At 43.1% G+C, this 19,195-nt stretch overlaps 1 protein-coding gene across 1 annotated transcript; it reads left to right on the plus strand.

The window, feature by feature from the left end:
• The first annotated feature begins 382 nt into the window (after window positions 1–382).
• On the plus strand, window positions 383–19,188 carry RSBN1 (round spermatid basic protein 1). The gene is made up of 7 exons (XM_068995567.1): window positions 383–734; window positions 4,334–5,004; window positions 11,061–11,198; window positions 11,611–11,753; window positions 12,619–12,786; window positions 13,695–13,803; window positions 14,364–19,188. The coding sequence occupies exons 1-7, from the start codon at window positions 383–385 to the stop codon at window positions 14,823–14,825; spliced, it is 2,043 nt and encodes a 680-aa protein (XP_068851668.1). The 3' UTR covers window positions 14,826–19,188.
• The last annotated feature ends 7 nt before the right edge of the window (window positions 19,189–19,195 follow it).

Consider the following 19,195-nt stretch of genomic DNA (forward strand, 5'->3'; position numbering starts at 1 on the left):
CTCCCAACCCTTAAGATTTTATGATTCAATGATTTTATTCCATCCCCTTGCCACGGGCAGGAATGGCCTTCTTAGGCTCGCTCCAACAGCTCCACATCATCTCCCTCGCGGGAAAAGCCTCCGCAGCACCCCGCGGCCGGTGTTTAATGGACGAAGCACTTTAAAACAAGCGACAACGCCGTGAAAATAAAGCTTTTTACTCGTCCCCGCTCCCCGGCTCCGCGCTCCCTCAGCACCCTCCCGCCCCGCCCCTCACGTGACCCGCGCCGCGCGCACGCGCCCCCCGCTCCCGAACTACAGGTCCCAGGGTGCCCCGCGGCGGCGCGTGCGCGGCGGCGCCCGGCGCTCGGGCCATTTAAATGTGTGTGAGGGAGCCCCTGAAATGGCCGCGCAGGTCGCCGCGGTGCCGCGGGCCCCGGAGGAGCCGCCGCCGCCCTCAGCGGACCGGCCCGCCCGGCCCCGCGGGCCCCGCCGCCGGCGGGCGGCACCCGGCGAGCCGCCGGCCGCCAAGCGGGCCCGGCCGAGCCAGCCGCTGCTGGCGGGGCCCGGCCCGGCGGAGCCGCTGCCCCCGCCCGCCCTCCCCGCCGCCGCGGGGCTGTTCACGTTCTCCCCGCTCAGCCTCCCGCCGCCCGGGGAGCGCCGACACCACCACCGGCACCACGCCGAGCCCACCGGCCACAAGGCGAGGCGCGGCAGCCCCGCGGACGGCGCGGCGGGGCGGCCCAGCCAGCGAGGTGAGCGGCGGGGGGAGCGCGGGGAGCGCGGGGCCGGCGGGTGCCCCCGGAGGGCTCGGCCGGGCGGGCGGGAGCGGCGGCAGCGCCGCGCTGGGAGCCCCGGGCGCACCTGTGGAGGGGTGCGGGCGGCGGCAGCGCTGCGGGCTCGGCGGCCCTGGTCCGGCCGTGTCGTAGCGGGCACGGCGGTGCTGCCCCGGGGACGGAGCGCGGGGTGGCCGCGCTGCTCCTGCCGCTGTCAGAATCGCCCTCATCGCAGGTTCAGCTGCAGGTGCTGTGGGAGTGAAGCTTTCTTCCTTCTATGCTTGCATTAACGTGTGAGGAGCTGCTGGGGTTTCTTTTAAAATTTTATTTTCTTGGGTTTGATAAGTGCCGTGAGAAGGCTTCTCATGATTCCGTACGAGTATTTTTCCAAGGTGGGTGTCAGAGGATGGTGCCAGATTCTTTTCAGGGGTGCCCAGCAACAGGACAAGGCGCAGTAGCCATACACTAAAATACAAAAGTTCCTCCTCAACACGAAGAAGAATTTCTTTCAATGAAGGGTGTCAGAACACTGGAACAGGTGCCTAGGGAGGTCCTGGAGAACACCTGTCTGAAGATATCCCAAACCCAAACTTGTGTCACCTGCTCCAGGTGACCCTGCCTTGGTAGGGGGGTTGCACTGGATGATCTCCAGAGGTCCCTTCCAACCCGAATTATTCTGTGTTTCCTTTAATTAGAAGTGCCGAAATATCTCTGGATTTTGGTGTGCGCTGTGTGTGGTTTTGTTTATTTTTATTTTAACAGTACCGAGTGATTGTTTTGGTTCTGCTCAGAGATTTGTTATAGTAAAAAGCTTCTTGGAGAGAGCAACATAGATAAAAAATAACTGCAGAAGCTGCTGTAATTAAAAATACAATGTGGTGAATTATGCTTGAGGAGTGTATGGGCAGGTTTTGTGCCAAAGAAACCAAAGATGCACTTGCTTACAGAAGTCAAGTGTCTGTAGAGTAAACTCTAGATAAGACTGTCTTAAAAACAGACAAAACTATTACTAGGAGAGGCTTTTTTCCGCTGGTTAATGCTTCCACACCACTGTGCTTGAATAACGATTATAAAGGCTGCTGATTGATAAAACTGCAGAGGTTTACAGTGTTTATCAAGTAAAAGTTTGGAGCAGTGTATCTTTGTAGATTGGAGTGTCACTGTGTCAGTTCTAACCCAGAATTAAATAAGGCCTCTTAATGAAGGCTTAAACAGCACAAAAATGAGCATCAAAATTCCAGATTTGCAAAGAAAAGCTGTTTGCTAATCTGAAGCTCTTCACTGCCTGTCCTCAGCTGTAGGGGTAGTGCCTGTTGGGATGGGGCTGTATTTCTTTGTCCTGGCTATCAGTTTTTATTTTGATATATAATGTAATTAAATTACCTGTTGCATTGACTGTACCATACTTATCTGTGGCCCCAGGTGACAGTGAACACCCCTACTGTTTTTGCTGTTTAATAGTGGTTCTGGTTCTGTTGTGGGATGTGTGATCATTTTAGAGTAGCTGAGTTATTGGCGCTGCTGTCATTCTGCCTCACTGCTGAGCCCATCGTTTAGTGACCTGTCCACAGCTTTATTGTGTTTGAGGTGCTGGAGGCTTTCTGTTTATTTAAAGGAATAATTAAAACTATATTTCCTTCAAGATTGCCAGGCATTGCTATAATGTCACTGTTTAGCTGCACTGAACTACAGTTACTCACTGTAGTAGTGGGACTCTGCTGTGTTCAGTGCATCCAGCAGCAGCCAGGGCAGATTTTATCCTGAAAACAGACAAATGTTCACTAGAAGCTCCCAAATGCAAGGATTCCTCTGTCTGTTATTAGGATATGGCTTCAAACAGGAAGATACCCTGAATTAAAATGTCTGAGGTTTTAAAACTATGCCTAAAATCAGACATGCTTAAAATAAGAGACCTTCAACAACTAAATGTTCTTGGAAACATGCATAAGGAAGTATTCCCAACAGCTCAGTGGTGGCATGAAATTCTTGTTTAGTTCCAGCTTGGGATCTCTGGTTCCACCAGGACAAATATCTGGTGTGTGAATTGCACGTTCACTCAGTGAGTAAAGCAGTGTCTGTACTTGAGAGCCCAGTGACTGAGCAAACTCGTGCACTCCTCACATCCGAGTCTTGCAGAAAACCTCATTCCAAGATCCGTTTCAGCTGACTTCCCAAAACAAGTGCTACCACCCTGCTTTTCCTGCTTTCTCTTGAATAGAAAGATCAGGGCCTTTGCTGTTTGTAAGGGCTGCAGCAGCACGGTGAAAACTTGTATTTCAGGTCCTAAGACTATTGTATGAAGTGAGGATTAAGCAATCGGCTCTTTCTTTGCTCCATGAGTAACTCTGTTCCTTACACCAGGCTATTATGAAGGTCAACCCTCTCCAGTAATGAGCTCCGAGATCAAACCAGTAATGATCCAGTTAAACACTGGTTACATGAAAGAAACTGGAGCTGCCTGTATTTATCACTACACCCTTTCTCATAAAACAGTGTAACATGTTTTTTTTTCTTTAAATTAAATACTCTAAGAGAATAAAGAGGGAATAGCAATGTGCAGCCAAAGAACGGAAATTTTATTAGGACAAAGCCCTGTGCTGAAGGGAAACTGTAAAACTTTAGTTACTGCATCTTTGGTCAGGTGTTGCCTTCAGCAGCAGGTTGTTCTCATCCCCATGGCTATCCTGGTAACACAGCTCCCGGAGATTTATGGGCATTGTTGGATGAAATGGTTCTTTGATTCAGGCACATTAAAACCTTGTCTTGGCAGTTGAGTTTTTGACAGCTGGAGCATCAAGTTTTCTAATTACCTTTGTCTCTCACTAAATGTTATTTGAATTAGTTTTTATTCTTGAAAGAAGAACAACTTAAACGGTTCCATTTGGCTTGACAGAACTACTTCTTTACATTTTATTTCTCAGTCTTTTAGAGGCTGATTAACCTCAAAAAACCCCCCAAACAACCGAAGCTGCCTCTTAATTTCCTTCTCTCCATTAACTGAATAGTTAACTGTAAGACTGAAGCTGTTGATGTGATGATTTGGGTCTTTAATTTTAAAAGATCAGTAGTCTAAGATTTACTTTTTTTTTATTTTTACCTCTAAGTGTAGGTAAAGCTTGTACCTCTTCAGCTCAACTGTGTTTTGCTTCTGTATCACGTGTTCAAAATCAGGGAAGTGTTCTGTAATGAAAGTCTTAAAGTTTGAATGTTACACATACTTGTTTATCCTCTTCCCCTGTATGGCACTGCCTTAAATGTCAGAAGTTATTAATGTACTTAATTATAGATGTTCTGAAATACGAACTCCCTTTAAAGATATTCTAATAAATCTGTTAAAAATGGAAATATTTCTAAAATATTAAGCAAGAGTTTGGAAGTTTTCCTTAATTCAAGGCGTTATTTGTATAATTGTAGCTACCGTGACTTTTGACTTAATTATAAAACCAAAAATGCAGTGGTTTACAATTGGTCAGTCTCCCTGGGAATAGATCCCTTCAGCAAGTGAGAGGCCTGAATTCTTTTGGGGTGAATATGCTGCAACTGCAGAACTCTAATCTTCTCTTTATTGTTGCTGCCAGAAACTCCAGATGAAAATGGCAAAACCCAGCGAGCTGACAGTCTTATTATGAAGAAGATAAAGAAAAAAAAGAAAAAGAAACACCGGGAAGATGTGCGGGGAAAACGCCTGAAGATGTACAACAAAGAGGTGCAGACAGTGTGTGCTGGGCTCACTCGCATTGACAAGGAGACTCTGTCTCAAGGACAGTGTGACAACCTGGAAGTGAACAAGGAATCCTTCAGGTACCTGAAGGATGAGCAGCTGTGCAGGCTGAACTTGGGCATGCAGGAATATCGGATACCCCAGGGAGTACAAACCCCGTTTGTGACACACCAGGAGCACTCTGTCCGCAGCAGCTTCCTGAAGACTGGCACTAAATTCAGTAACTTCATTCATGAGGAACATCAGTCCAATGGAGGTGCCCTGGTCCTGCATGCTTACATGGATGAACTCTCATTTTTGTCTCCAGTGGAGATGGAGAGATTTGCAGAAGAGTTTCTTGCGTTGTCATTCAGTGAAAATGATAAAAATGCAGCTTACTATGCTTTAGCCATAGTGCACGGAGCAGCTGCTTATTTACCAGACTTCCTGGATTACTTTGCTTTTAACTTTCCAAACACTCCAGTGAAAATGGAAATTTTGGGCAAGAAGGACATTGAAACAACAACAATTTCAAATTTTCACTCTCAGGTAAGGACTGTTCAAAAGCATAAAAGTTGCACAATACCTAGATTTGATTAATCTCACTAACCCAGAGCAGGCATGTTTTAAAATAGGCAAGTCACAAATTTATTTTCTAAGCAGATGAAAAAAGGCAGTGTTGGGACTTCACTACTCTGTTTATTCCTGTTTCTGCTTAAAGCTTTTCTGTGCTCCCTGGTAGCTGGTGAATCACACCTCAGACACTATCTGTGTCTGAGGAAAGATCTGCACTGATCATCTTTTTCTTCTAAACTTGGGAAAACACTGAGATGGTGCAAGATAACAGCCAAGTCTGTGTCAAGAGTTGCATAGGCTGCAAATACTAACACTGCTTTTCTAGTCAATAGAGCTGGAGTTTGTTGGTTTTGGGGTCTTGGGGTTTTGATTTTTTTTTTTTTTTTGCAATGATATTACTTTTCATGTTTCAGTATATCTGATTCACAGCTTTTTTTTAACATCTTAATTCCCTCAATACCTTAGTCTGTTTAAACTTTGTAACTTGAAGGTGGTTAGTGAATCTTTTTAATTGCCACGGAAAAGGAATTTCATTTTATTTACTCCCTTGGTTTCCGTAGTAGGCTTAAGCTAATTTAGAAACTGTATCTCTGTGTAACTTAAATGGATGCAACAGTAAAAACTAAGTTAATTCCTTGATTCCCATAGGAAAGTCTCTTGGATTTTAGTCCTGTAATCAAACTCAGAAGTATCTATACAACAAGATTACAGTTTAGATAAATTTCTTTTTGATGGAATAAAGCTTCTTTCTGTTTAGTCTGAGAATGGATACAAACTGCTGATTACCTTTAAGGTCTTTACTCTAGACATTAATTACATTTACTAGTTCACTTGTTGGAAGGATAAATCTGAAACTGTGGTGGAGTGCACTTCAGTACTGTAAGAACACACCTTTAACAATAGATTTTGGAGTGTTACTGCTTGTGGATGGGCTATTTGGATCTCTGCAGGGTTTGCCAAATGCTTATAAGCAAGATTTGCATTGGAAAAACAAGTATTGCTTTACAGAAAGTTCCTGCATGGTGGCTGTGGAGTCTTTGAATAGCATTAAATTAATAATTCTGACACTTGGCTTTTTGTTTAATGATGATTAGCTGCTGCAGCATTTATTTTAACCAGCTTCTGTTTCTTGGTTTAAGTAATTCTTTGTGCTGACAGTGCAGAGTACCCCAAAACCAGTCTCTGAGCATATAAACCACTGCTGTGGGCAATAGCACTTCTGCACAGCACACACCTGTGTCCTGCAAATGTGAAATGTGTCCACAAGTCAGGCTTTAAAGTCTTCTGTATGAGTGATTTATCTGTGTTTTTTAGTGTCCTGATTGCGTTCTGGCTCGAGTACATGTGATGACCCCTGAAATGGCTAAACAGAGCCTCTGGAGTATTTAACAATTGCATTTTTTGTCGGTGAATGTCCTGTGAACACAAATACTGGCACTATAAATACACGTGAGGAATGTGGTAATAAATAAGAGGCTTTGCTGGGTTATAGTCTGCTGGTACTTCAATTAATTCTATTTTAAGTACTGTCTAAACTTGATTAAGATTGAGTCATGACATAAGGTTCAGTTGGTCTAAACCACTTCTCTAAACCCAGCTCCAGCATGACCTGGTTAATCCTCTCTGGCTGAAGTGTGTTAGTGCAGTTCTCCCTGAGCAAACAGAGCAGGGGAGCTGTCACAGACGGCTGAAGCAGGGCTCTTCAGAGAATGCAGATGATGGAAAAGCTGAAGGAAACATTGAAATCAGTGCTGGTTTCACCCAAGTTTGGCAAACTAGCTTGTCTTGAAATGGAGAAGGCTGCAATGCCCTACTCGAGGGCCTGGGGTGATGAACCTGACTCTTGTGCTGCTCTTCCTTGGCAGCCCTGATGAGGAATGAACAGTTTGGCCAAACTTCACATCTGACCTTTCTGTATGAGAATTGTACAGTACAGAAGTGCTTCACAGTTGTGCTTTTGTACATTAAGCATGTTGTGCTATTGTATGCTCTACACTGATTATTTATAATTGAAAACACTCAGTTAAATCACCTCCATTCTGAGTTCCTTCTCTGTGCATGAGTTTGTTTGCTGCACTGACCTGTGCCGAGGGGATTTGGAGATCCAGTGTCAAGAAATCAAAACTTGATCTGTAAACTGCAAGTTAATGTGACCTTTGGCTTGCATGACATTCAGCTATTTTGTGTTTTCAGAGAAACTGAATTACAGTATTCAAAATAAGGACTTCAATCTGAAAGACTTGGTAAAAGCCTAGTGATAATTAACTGCCTTGCAAGGTGAATTCCTTTGTTCTCAGGGCAGTGAGTTTATAGCAAAGCACTCCAATGTGTATTTGTTACATAAATGTTTGGTTTCAGTATCTTAAAATAATTAAGTTTCAGTTTCCTCTGGATTTTTTTGCTTGTGTTGGCTCTCTTTGGTTCTAATACTTCAGTGCTGGAGCTCAGCTTTAGTTTGGAGCTGTTCACTTGGGCTGAGAGCTTTCAAGACTCAAATCACTGAGCAGTAATTTGTAAGCTTTCCTCACATAAGGGCACCCTTTAATTTGAAAGCTCTTAGCAGTGCAGCTAGAATGAACTCTTATTTTCCTTATCACTTGTTTCAGTACAACTGCTTCTAGTTCCACTCAGTGAATGGGAATATATTTAGAGTTAAAAAAACCACTTCTGCTTTTTTCCCCAACTGATCAACTGCCTGATTAATTCTCTCTCTGATCCAAAGAACAGTTAGACTCACAGAGGGTGTGTGGGGGTTCTGGGAAGAGGCCAGGAAAGAGAATTGGGGAAGTAGGTTTTGCATAAGCTGCTGTTCCTTCTGGGAGAAGCAGCCAACAGATGATAACTGGGTAAGTTTTCTTACTCCTGCTGTTCTGCACAGGTTACCCTGTCCCTGAGAGCTTTGGTTAATGAACCACATCAGAGTTTGGTGTCTGCTCCATGTGAACTTCTCTGATTCTGGAAGGGCAATTTCTTTTTTTTAGCAGTAGCTACCAAAGTATGAAATGGAGAAGTTGTGCATCTGTACTGTAAACTTCATTTGGTTTGTCACTGAAGCCATATAAACAATGCCCAATGGTCCTGCACTATGTCAGATTTTAGTCAAACATGTCACCCTTGCTGTGCTGGCATGTCACTGCCTTGTCCTTCACTAGTAACCAGCCTTGTGCTCTTGCTTTCTTCCTTGTAGCCAAGTGTTTGTGTGGTTGGTTTTATAGCTGACTTGGCATGCTGAAATATTGTTGCTGTCAACTGATTCATGCTGCTCTTGCAACTGGAGAGAAACTTCTGAGACTTAACCTCATTTGTCTCCAGCTGATGCCTCATCTGTGTGTCCTCTTCTCACCCTGTGCTGCTCACTTAACCCGTGGTGAGGCTGGGGTGGCTCAGGAACATGCAAATAAACACCAGCTCTGTGCCTCTGACAGGAAACACTGCCTCTGTCTGCTTCTGTTCTCACCCAAGTGTGGGAAACACTGATAGGCACATGGTGCAGCTGAGAGAAAATGTCTCCATGAGCACTCAGGAGCTAATTTTAACCATGCCCATAACTCAGTGTCAGTGTGGGGTGTGTGGAGTGGGGGATGCACGTGGCAGTGATGGCTGTGTGGCATTTGAAAGGGTACAGGCTGCCCGAGTGGCCTTACTGGCCCCATCGTCCTTTTGCAACAGTAAAAACAGTGGCAGTTACTGCTCATGATCCACTGCTGCTTTTAAAGAAGCACAGGGAACAAATTATAGCAAGGGAGGTGCTGTGGTAATAAGTTACTGACTTCTGGCAGCCGTGTGAACTGGAGTGACCCTAGCTAAATTCCTAAACAAGAGTTGAACTTTAAACAAAAATAAAAAACACTGAGAGAGGTCCTAATGGATATAACGAAGGGACTTCAGCTATTTCATCATCTCAGCTTTCTTCCCTGCAATGAGGGGTGCATGCAGGTGGCTGTGGAGTGAATAGTGCTGGGAAGAGGGAATCTGGAGCACTTGGTGAATGAAAAGCTAAAGCAGTTTTCAGTGCAGCAACCAGGGTGCTTACTCATGGGACACTAAATCACCCAGTTGTAAAGACAGGGCAAGATGCCTGTTCTTTTAGATGTTCATTACATGATATTCTTAAGACCACTGGCCTAACCAGTGGTGTTGGTGTTTGCTGCTCAGAAGGAATTAAGAATAAGAGAGAAGCTGTGAAGATGTTTTTTTTATGGCATATTAAGCTAGGAGACTACATCCCCTGTGATTGAGGTGCTTGAGATGAATACTACAGCCTGCAGGGGATTGCCATGAGTTGGTGCATGTTTTCAGTGTAAACATGTCCTGGGTTTAATTCTCAAGTGTGTATATTCCTTTAATTTCTATTAAAAACTAGCAAAGCATTGAAATCCAATATTTCCCTAAAGTATTTCTACTGTTTCCTTTATAACTCCTGAGTTCTTGTCTATTTTTTTCATTGTTCCAGTGCATTAAAAAAAACCCCGAAGTTGAAGTTTCTCATTTTTCATTTCCTTTGAAAACATTACAAGGAAAAACTGCATATGGAGTTATAATTCATTTTAACTCATGACAAACACCTGTAAAATGCTAGTGACTCTCACCAGGTGGTTTCAATAGCATAGAATTCATCTGGAAGTAGTCTGTCTCCACTTACATAAATAGTGCCAGGCAGTTAAACTTCACTGGATAAGGACCAGAGTGTTTCAGTCCTTGGTTTTGCTGTAGGTGCACAGAACTAAAATATTGCTGCAGCATTCCAGTGCTCCTGCTCTGAACTGCATTCAGCAAATAGAGCGAGCTAAACTCCTGTAATTAAGAAGTGAAATATCTATGACTGCTGCTGGAGGATAAAATTGTAGCAGTAACTATTCTTCCTTTATTAGTCTCTCCTAATTTACCTTTAACAACTGCATGGAGTAGTCTAATGACATCTGGTTTGTTGACTAAACATGCAAAACTGAAACTAAACTTAAAGCTAAGCTGCTGCATCCACGTATCTGTAAGTGGAGTTATAAAAGGCATTACACTTTGTGAACATGACTGTTAAACTGCAAATTTACCAGTAATTGTCTGTACTGTCCCACCACCCAGCCATGGAGAACAGCTGTAGTTTTTCACCCCTAGAACACACACTCAAGGGTGATGGAAGGCTGGGGCTCAGACACAACTGAGTGTGCAGAACAGACTAATTATGGCAGAACTTGTGCTCTGTACCATCAGTTAGTGGTATCTACATAGAACCTCCTCTGTGGCCATATGGCATGTTCCAGCTGCAGTCCATAGGATGAGGCTACAGAACACTGGAGTCTTGCCAGTGCCTCTCCTCTGGGAACAGGAAATCGGCAAGAAAAGTTTCCAGATGACCCTGGAAAGTGGGACAGTCTGTATTCTAGAGAATGTCCATGAGCTGTGACATTAAAGTATTTCTGGCCCCAGCACTGACAGCATGTTCTACTGCAAATGGTTATCCTAAAATTCTTCTCCATGAGCACTGGCTTTCCAGCTAAACCTCTCATTTCCTCTGGTTTTTGTCCAATTTTCTGTGTATACTATAACAACATCACTAGAACCACTGCATGAAGGACACTGAGGTTTTTCACTGCTATCTCAGGGGAAGGACCTCAGGGACAGGACTGCAATGAGGCACGTGCATGTCCCAGGAGCATCTGGTTTGAAATGTAGAAGCAACAGTGTTCTGCATGAGCGAGCAGAGAGTTGAAGCTTGCTGGTGAAAGACTTGAGTCACAATAAAACCTTGTGTGGTTGTTTTCTCAAGTCAGCCTGGAAGTGTTGAATTGTTCCTGAATTAGTCAAATATTCACTTGCTGTTTTTCAAACTTCAGAAGGATTTCCTGTCAGGAGTACAGGCAGGAGTCCTTTCTTTCTCTTCTGTTCTAAACAGTCCCTGTGCATATTCCCAAAGGCACATCTACTGAAACAGATGGAGATGAGTGCAAGATTAATCCCAGCCGTGTTAGATTAGTCAGTTTTATTCTCCTGTACCAGAACTAAAGCTGTGGTGGTGGTGTGTCTCCTGTCAGGTCAATCGGACGTACTGCTGTGGCACCTACAGAGCAGGACCCATGCGCCAGATCAGCCTGGTTGGAGCAGTGGATGAAGAAGTTGGGGACTACTTCCCAGAATTCCTGGATATGTTGGAAGAATCTCCATTTCTTAGAGTAAGCAGTAACTTGTGGTGTGTTCAGGGCACTGTAGATATTTAAGTAATTGTTAGGTTTCCAAGTGATTAGAAGCTGTTAGGTGTTTTCTTTATTGATGTGCTCATTTGGGCTACTGAGGTTCATTCTTTCCTGTGTCCAATTGTAAGGCATGGAATTAGGTGTCTGATTTTAAAAAATCAAATTTATTATATATATGTACACTACATGTGCCTCTACTTCCCTAAAGACTATGCTTGATAAAATTAGCTTGGAATATCTTTTGCCTCTCAAACTTACTTAGTTTCTATGCAATTCTTTTGACAGCAGATTTGAACCAGTTTTACCAAAGGCATCATTTAATTTTTCTATTTCACCCAGTGTTTTGTGTTATGTGTGTTTTGTGGGTTGTTTTGTTCCTGTTTTCTTTTAGATGACTTTGCCCTGGGGGACTCTTTCCAGTCTCCGACTGCAGTGCAGGTCCCAGAGTGATGATGGGCCCATCATGTGGGTGAGGCCGGGAGAGCAGATGATCCCCACAGCTGATATGCCAAAATCGCCCTTCAAACGGCGCCGGTAAGGTTTGGGTTTCCTTTTGTACTCGAGGTAAAACATTGCAGTTAAGTCTGTGTCAGATTTGAGAACAAAAGCAAAGTGTTTGATGTGTAATTGGCTCTGCAGAGGACTAATTCAGATTTAAGTTTCACTTTCACTTCTGTTTCAAAGGGGCTCAGCTGATAAAGCTAATGTTACCTGTGATGGTTATTTTATTTCACTACTTCTCACAGTATCTTTCAGTACTTCTCACATATCCTAGATCAGTGCTTTAAGATTAAAACCTCTTGTTACTACCTTAAGGAGACTTAATTAATCTTCTTTCTGTGGCAAGAACCAATTTGGTGGTGAGGGCAGGTGGATGCTGTAAAACAGCAGAGATCCTTTTACTGCTCGTGCTGCATTCTAATGTCGGTACTAAAGCATTTGTAACACTGCCTGTCTGCTCAGGACTTACTGTGTATTCTTGCTTTCTGTCTCTGAAAGAGTGCTCTAAGACAAATTTCAGGAGATTTGGAAGCATATTTTAATTGTTGTTTCAAGAAGAAGTTTTGGACATATTCCTAAATCACTGAAGCTCAGGTTCTGTAAGATAGCTCTGTTTTACATACCAATACATTCTTGGCGGAGGTCTTTCAGCACAAGTACTAAATCACAAAAAGTATGTGGTTTGATTTGTTTTGTAAAGTTTGATCTCATAACCTGAATTGTACTTTGCTGGTTTTGTTTCAGTCTTTCACCAAACAAACACCTAGAAAAAATCAGAGGGGAGTGCTTTATTCCTTTGAAGCCTATAGCACCCAGCATTTTAAGATTATTTCAATACAAATGTTTCTTTTTTGAGCAGTCTGGGACATTTTTAGTGTGTGATTTTATCCCGTTGCAGGTCCATGAACGAGATCAAGAACCTGCAGTACCTACCTCGGACCAGCGAGCCCCGCGAGGTCCTGTTCGAGGACAGGACGAGAGCTCACGCTGACCACGTGGGGCAGGGCTTTGACTGGCAGAGCACAGCTGCTGTCGGGGTGCTCAAGGCTGTGCAGTTTGGAGAATGGTAAGTGCTGCTGGAATGCAGCTATTCTTCTTCTTTTTTTTTTTTTTTTTTGATAATTCGTTGGAAAACAAACCTAATCAGAAATGGTTTAAACCCTATAAAGAGACAAAAGTTGCCCAGAGCTGAAAACCTCAAGTTATGTACCTGCTATTTTTCCCTCTTGAGGCAGTAAAAAATTTGTAACAGCAGCTTGCAGAATGTTTTAGTGATACACAAAAGCCTTAAACCTGGACCATCATCTTTGATTATTCTTCTCCTGAGCAGGTATATTAATTCTAGCTTTTGTAACAGTAGTCTGAGAGCTCAGTGTAATTAATTTCACAGCTGCAGTGCCTTCTCGGGTCATGTACCCAGGATATTGCTGTTGACCTTGCGGAGAAACTAGACTTGCATCATTGTAATAGCTAGAAATTACAGGAGAAATTGGATAGCATCATTAGCAATATCATAAGAATGAAAATGCCAGGATTTCCTTCACTCTGGTTCACAGCTGTTGAATAAAACTCCGCACTGCTTCAACTTCAGTGTTACTTTGTAATTTTACATTTTTCCCTTAATGTGGAATTATTCTGTCCAATTATAGAATGGAGGAATTGAGGCAAATTGTGATTCCTAGAAAACAGAGAACTTTGATAGTGGCAGTTTGAACCTGGTTCTCAGGCATTTCAGTATGTCCATGAAAACCTCACTGCTGTTGTGAATGCAGCAAAAACGGAGAAAGAATAAAGAGAAATCTATGAATTATCCCTCTTTTTCAAAATAATACACTATTGAGAAGTACTGAGACGTTGTGCACAGTGTAACACTGAAGCAGGTCATTGGTTCAATGAAGCTTTCTGCTGAGGAGAGCTGTAATGCTCTGTAGTTCAAATACTTCAAAAATTCTTGGAATTCTCATCTTTTTCTAGGAGTGACCAGCCTCGTATAACCAAAGATGTGGTTTGTTTTCATGCTGAAGACTTCACTGATGTTGTGCAGAGACTTCAGCTGGACCTGCATGAACCTCCAGTGTCACAGGTATCAAATGTGCCCTCGTGACAGCTCATTCCTGGTGTTTTGGGAGTAGTTTCTGACAGATCCCAGCTTTTCCCTAAAGGCAGCCCTTTTCTATCCCCAGTGGCCCTCAGTTCTCAGCTCTCTGGGGCAATTTCCTTGTGTTTCAGCATAAAATAGTTCAGTTGGAAGGGACCTTTTTCTTTCCCTTTCCCCCAGGTTCATGCTGTGAGTCACAGGGTGTGCTGTAGAAACAATCCGTTGATTAAGTCATGTGTGCCTGTTCCTGCTTTTTCCAATATCTGATGTGGAGGCATCTAAACTCAGTCCTGTCAGCTCAAACAATGCAGCCCATCTCACCACTTGTTGTTTTTAACCATAACTGCAGAAACCTCTTCATTCTCCTCTCTCAGGATGTGCACATCAGAGAAATTGTGTTTTAAAAGTCTAGTTCTCATTTAAATTTGAAGTTTTACCCATGAAACGGAAACATTCTGATTTAGACATGAATTAACTTGAAAACAGGAGGATGCTGAATTGTTTGAAGAGTTTACCACTAACTTTCCCATCTCTCCTTCTCCCAGTGTGTTCAATGGGTGGACGAAGCCAAACTAAACCAAATGAGACGGGAAGGCATTCGCTATGCTAGGATTCAGTTGTGTGACAATGACATCTACTTCATCCCTAGAAATGTCATTCATCAGTTCAAAACAGTGTCAGCAGTCTGCAGCTTAGCCTGGCACATCAGACTCAAACAGTATCACCCCGTGGGGGAGACTTCTCCAAAAGCAGAAAGCAATTCAAGCCTGAACAGTAATGTTCCTGGAAACACAGAGGCAGAAGGTGAACCCCAAGGTGTGAGTGTAAAAATAGAGTCTGAAGAACCAGGTACAGAAATTCAGCTTACCCCAGGGGTGCTCTCCTCCTCTGTTTCTTCAATATCAGGACTTGTGCAACCAGATCAGGTGGCCCAGCCCCTTCCAGGTTTTAAAATAGAGTCTGATCAGCAACACAATCCACAGGATCATGCAGGCTCTTCTGTGTGATATGTATATAATCAAACATTTTTTAAACAACTTTTTAAAATTTTGATGTGAAGTTATAGTTTTATAACTGGCTTATGTTTTATTGGAGAAATCTTGCCTATAATTCTATAAAGAAAGGTGACATTCCAAAATGTCAAGCATATCTTTTTTACACAGATTATGCAAAATTCAAGTTGTATTTTAACCCCTTAGTACAACCTGTAACAGTGGTCTACCACTTCTTTCTGTTTAAGTAAAGAGATGTTGAATATCTTCTCAAAGTCAGATTGAAATTCCTCCAGGAACACAAAATGATTGAACTCCATTGGTCAGTGTTATATCCCTACTTTTACTTTTATCTCTAATCTTCACCAGAAAGTGATGCATTTGTAGAAGACCTGCAAAGTGACTTCCCCATCTCATTTTAATTGCTTAAAAAAGTAAAAAAAAAAAAGAAAAAAAAATAGAGAAAGCACAGCACTTTTGATGATTTGTGGAATTTTTGGTATGTCTGTTCTTGACATGTTGGTTTATATACAAGCTATAGAAATTGATGTTTCTTACAATTCCTACAAGGGTGACCTGTAAAAAGAACTGAAGCAAGTGTCTGATTCCTGTTGAAATGCAATGACTTACTGACCTAACACTTCTCATAGCACTGCTTATGTTGTTTGGTGTGAGGGTTTTTGCTTCTAAAATACATCTTCCCTGAACGTGATAAATGCTAGTGTCAAAATTAGAGAACCTCTTGGTAGTCTTGTGGAGGAAACTGCTATCTTTGAGCACTTTAAGGCTTTAAAATACTTAACCAACTTGGCAGCTTGTTTTGATCGGGTCGTAACGTGTCCAATGGATCCACACTTTCCCTTGTACTGATGCACTTAATAGAATAAGCATTGAGCTGATACCTGACTTCCTAGAATAAGGACAGCCTTACTGTGTAAGTTCTGTATTAGTATTTCACAATAAAAAGTATTTTGGCGTTGGACTGCTTTTTCCATGTGTAGCTCCTGGGTGCCCAGTTACTGTGGAAAAATCAGCAGCACGTGCTCAATGTGTAGAGTGTCAGCTATCAACAGTTTTTAAACAATCTTTCAATATTTCTGGATGTTAATGTGTAATCTGTATTTGACTTTCACTCACCCCATTTATTACTGCCCTTTTCAGTCATCAAAAGGAAAAGTCCCTTTTCCCTCTCCCTCTCCCCTCCCCACATTTAGAGTACAAGTTGGGGTTTGGTGCAACTTAAGCTGTCTCCAGATAACTTTATTTGTTCTAATCCTCACTGGGGTAGGAAAGATTTGAAACACTATGTTAGACTAGACAAAAGCAAAGATGCTGTGTTAGTTCTGGATGCATCTTTTTAATATCAATTATTACTCTTCTCTTTATAAGGGTCTCTAAAATATGTTACTCTATTATAAATCTTACTTTGTGCAATATTGTTTGTGTAGGCTTTTATATACATATTAGCACCTCAGTGTAGAGGTCACTATTTTAAACTGATAGAGAAATAATCCTCAGAAGATACTGCAGTGATTAGTTAGAACCTGTATTACTCCTTATGTGTATGTATGTATTGTCTTCGGTACAAAAATGAGGACTAGGAAATATTTCAATTTAAAACTAATTTACAGATTGAAGTGGTAGTGACTCGTTTAGTAATCTGTGTAAATAAGGTGTTAGAATGGAAAGCTTTTATGATGAGAAGTAATGTGATTCATGCAGGGGTGTAATTTAATCTTAGCAGAAATTCTAGATGACTCAGCGCGGCTCAGAAATGAGCCGTCAGTTCTCTGGTGGGTTTTTTCCACTTTTTATGTTGAGAGGAATTTCATAGCTTTAAGGGTTGTGCAAAGTAAAATTCCTCACAGGCAATAGTGGTTTCAGTTCATCCTTCACATTGAAAGATTTCCCAGGGTGTTCTTTCCTTTTGACCAAGTCTGCGAGTCTTCCAAGTGCCCGTTGCGCGCCTCTGCCGTGCTGCTCCCTGGCCCTGGCAGTGCAGGGCCATCCCCCAGGTGGCCCTTCCTTCCCTGGTGGCCAGCACTGATCACTCAGGAACTGACACACCTGCAGAGGCCACAGTGAGCCTGCAAGCTGAACTGCAAAGGCAGAATAAACAGAGTAAGAGCCCCCGTGCACCAACCTGTCTGTTTATTGGGAAAATTGAAATGGAATGAAGAGGGAATCCGTTTGGAAGTCCTCTGTAAATTATAATAGCACGTTTTTAAATGGATGAAGGAAAACTAGGATGGTTTGTGCTACTTTCCAAGCTGTAGCTTTAGTGAAATCTGTTACAACAGCCTGAAATACCTAGAAAATGCTCTGACTTCCTCTTGGACGGAGGGACATGACCAATAGCATCATGCTCTGTATGCTCTGCTCAGTTACTAACTTAAAACCTAATGTCAGATTTTAATGCACATAAATAAAGGTATCTTTGAATGACCTGAATGTTGCTGATGCTATTCTAGTTTGGAAGACTGAGGGAGAGAGGAACAAGCTGCTTGAGAATCTCTTACTAAATCCATGCTCAGCTTTGCTGTGCTTTAACCAAACTGGCAGACTTTCAAGTTCCACCTCAACTCTGGATGTGAAGTGTGAGGGGGATTGCTTGGGAAGCTGCTCACTGTTCAGCCATTGCTTCAGTTGCCCAGAACAAAGCCTTGATGGGCAGATGCAAATGTTTTCCAGACCAATACCTGTAGAACACTGATTTTTTACGAGCTAGAGCCATTTAGAGAGGAAGTAACGAGTTCAAGCACTTAGTGTTTGAGCAGAACAAATCAAGTAAATATTTCTGAATATCTCATGTTAAATAGCTGCTATTTTAATTTCTCTAAGAATTCATAAAGCAGGCTCCTTAATGAGGTAATCAAACTTTGGCACATTTGATAGCTTGTTCTAAGGCTGAGAAAGTTGGGGCTGTTCAGTGTGGACACCTCACAGCCCCTTCCAGGATCTGCAGGGGCTACAGGGAAGCTGGAGAGGGGCTGTTCATCAGGAACTCAAGTGACAGCACAAGGGGGAATGGGTACAAATCAAAAGAGAAGAAATTTAGGTTAGAGATTAGGAAGAAATTTGATGGGTTGTGAGGATCTGGTTGCCCAGGGAGGTTGTGGATGCCCCAACCCTGGAATTTTATAAAGCCAGGTTGAGCAACCTGGCCCAGTGAGAGGTGTCCCTGCACATGGCAGGGAGTTGGGACTGGATGATTTTTAAGGTCCATTCCAACACCTTAACATTCTGTTATTCTCAGAAAAAGCAGATAGGTACAGAACAGGTCCTAAATATGAACGTGCTGGTCAGTTACTGTAAATCCTCAATTCTCCATTTATGAGGATCTGGTCTGTGATGTCAGGTAGAAAATACTCCTGCTTTATGCTGGAGACAGCTGTCACTGGCCAAGTGCTCTGTCCGTGGAGGGATCGGCTGTGAAACACAGAACTGAGGCTTAGGCTCTACTTTAAATCAAGTGCTGGTGACTAAAACAGAGATAAAGGCAAGTGGCTCAGCTGTGCTAGAAATGGACTAGCAAAGGCAGTGTGAAGCTGAAATACCAGTTGGCTTTGGTTTCCTCTCTCCTCTAGACAAACTCCAAGCCACTTTGTGCAGGTACCTGCCACGTTCTCTTCCAGGAAAGGGGGGACACCCACGCGGTGTTCCCAGGGGATTCATGAGGAACACTTTCCACAGGTGCAGCACAGGGGCTCTGCTGTGCTCTGCCAGGTTTCCTGCGTGTTACAGTTCAGTTCCCCCGGACAAGGCAAATTGTCAGAGCTTTCCCCACGTCCTTCATGGGACGTGACCCCCCCGATTTGGGGTGTGAATCACCTGAGTGATGAACTCTGGAATTGTAGTTCCCGAGGAGTGCTGAGCCTTGGCAGGCCTGTGCTGGCTGAGGGGGTGGGAGAGGAGTGGAGGGGTCGTTTCCTCTCCCCCAGAGCCTGTTCTGTACCTTCCTGCGGGGTCTGAGCAGTGTCCAGGGCACCCCTAGCATTCAGACAAACACCCACTTTCTCCTGATTTCTCTGTACAACATGTAAAGATACCGACTCCTGTATTGCTGTTTCGTGATTTAATTTGATTTGATTGGCAGCTACGATTATTTTTCTGTGGTTTTAATTTATCTAAGGTCTCTGCCTCCAGAGGACGTGTACAATTGCCTGGACGACTGTTTGCTTTGTGCGGCCTTAGTGTATTTATTGACATTCGCGCGTGTGCGGGGGCGGCCCCGCGCCCCCCCGCGCTGTCGGTAGCTGACTGTACACCAGTGTCAAACTGTTAAGCTATTTCTTTGTAAAATAGTCCTGCGGAATGCATAGAATTTTTTTCCTGTAAAGTATTTTTTTAATAAACAAAAGTCTGATTTTGTCCTTTACCCGCCT

This window comes from Aphelocoma coerulescens, chromosome 26, assembly GCF_041296385.1.
Source record: "Aphelocoma coerulescens isolate FSJ_1873_10779 chromosome 26, UR_Acoe_1.0, whole genome shotgun sequence".
In the NCBI taxonomy this organism is placed as follows: Eukaryota; Metazoa; Chordata; class Aves; order Passeriformes; family Corvidae; genus Aphelocoma; species Aphelocoma coerulescens.

Bases quoted from the DNA above. Each gene is read 5' to 3' on its own strand.
- RSBN1 (XM_068995567.1), top strand. From the start codon at position 383: ATGGCCGCGCAGGTCGCCGCGGTGCCGCGGGCCCCGGAGGAGCCGCCG. The intron at 735-4,333 runs GTGAGCGGCGGG...TGTTGCTGCCAG, and splicing joins GGGGCGGCCCAGCCAGCGAG to AAACTCCAGATGAAAATGGC. The intron at 5,005-11,060 runs GTAAGGACTGTT...GTCTCCTGTCAG, and splicing joins TTTCAAATTTTCACTCTCAG to GTCAATCGGACGTACTGCTG.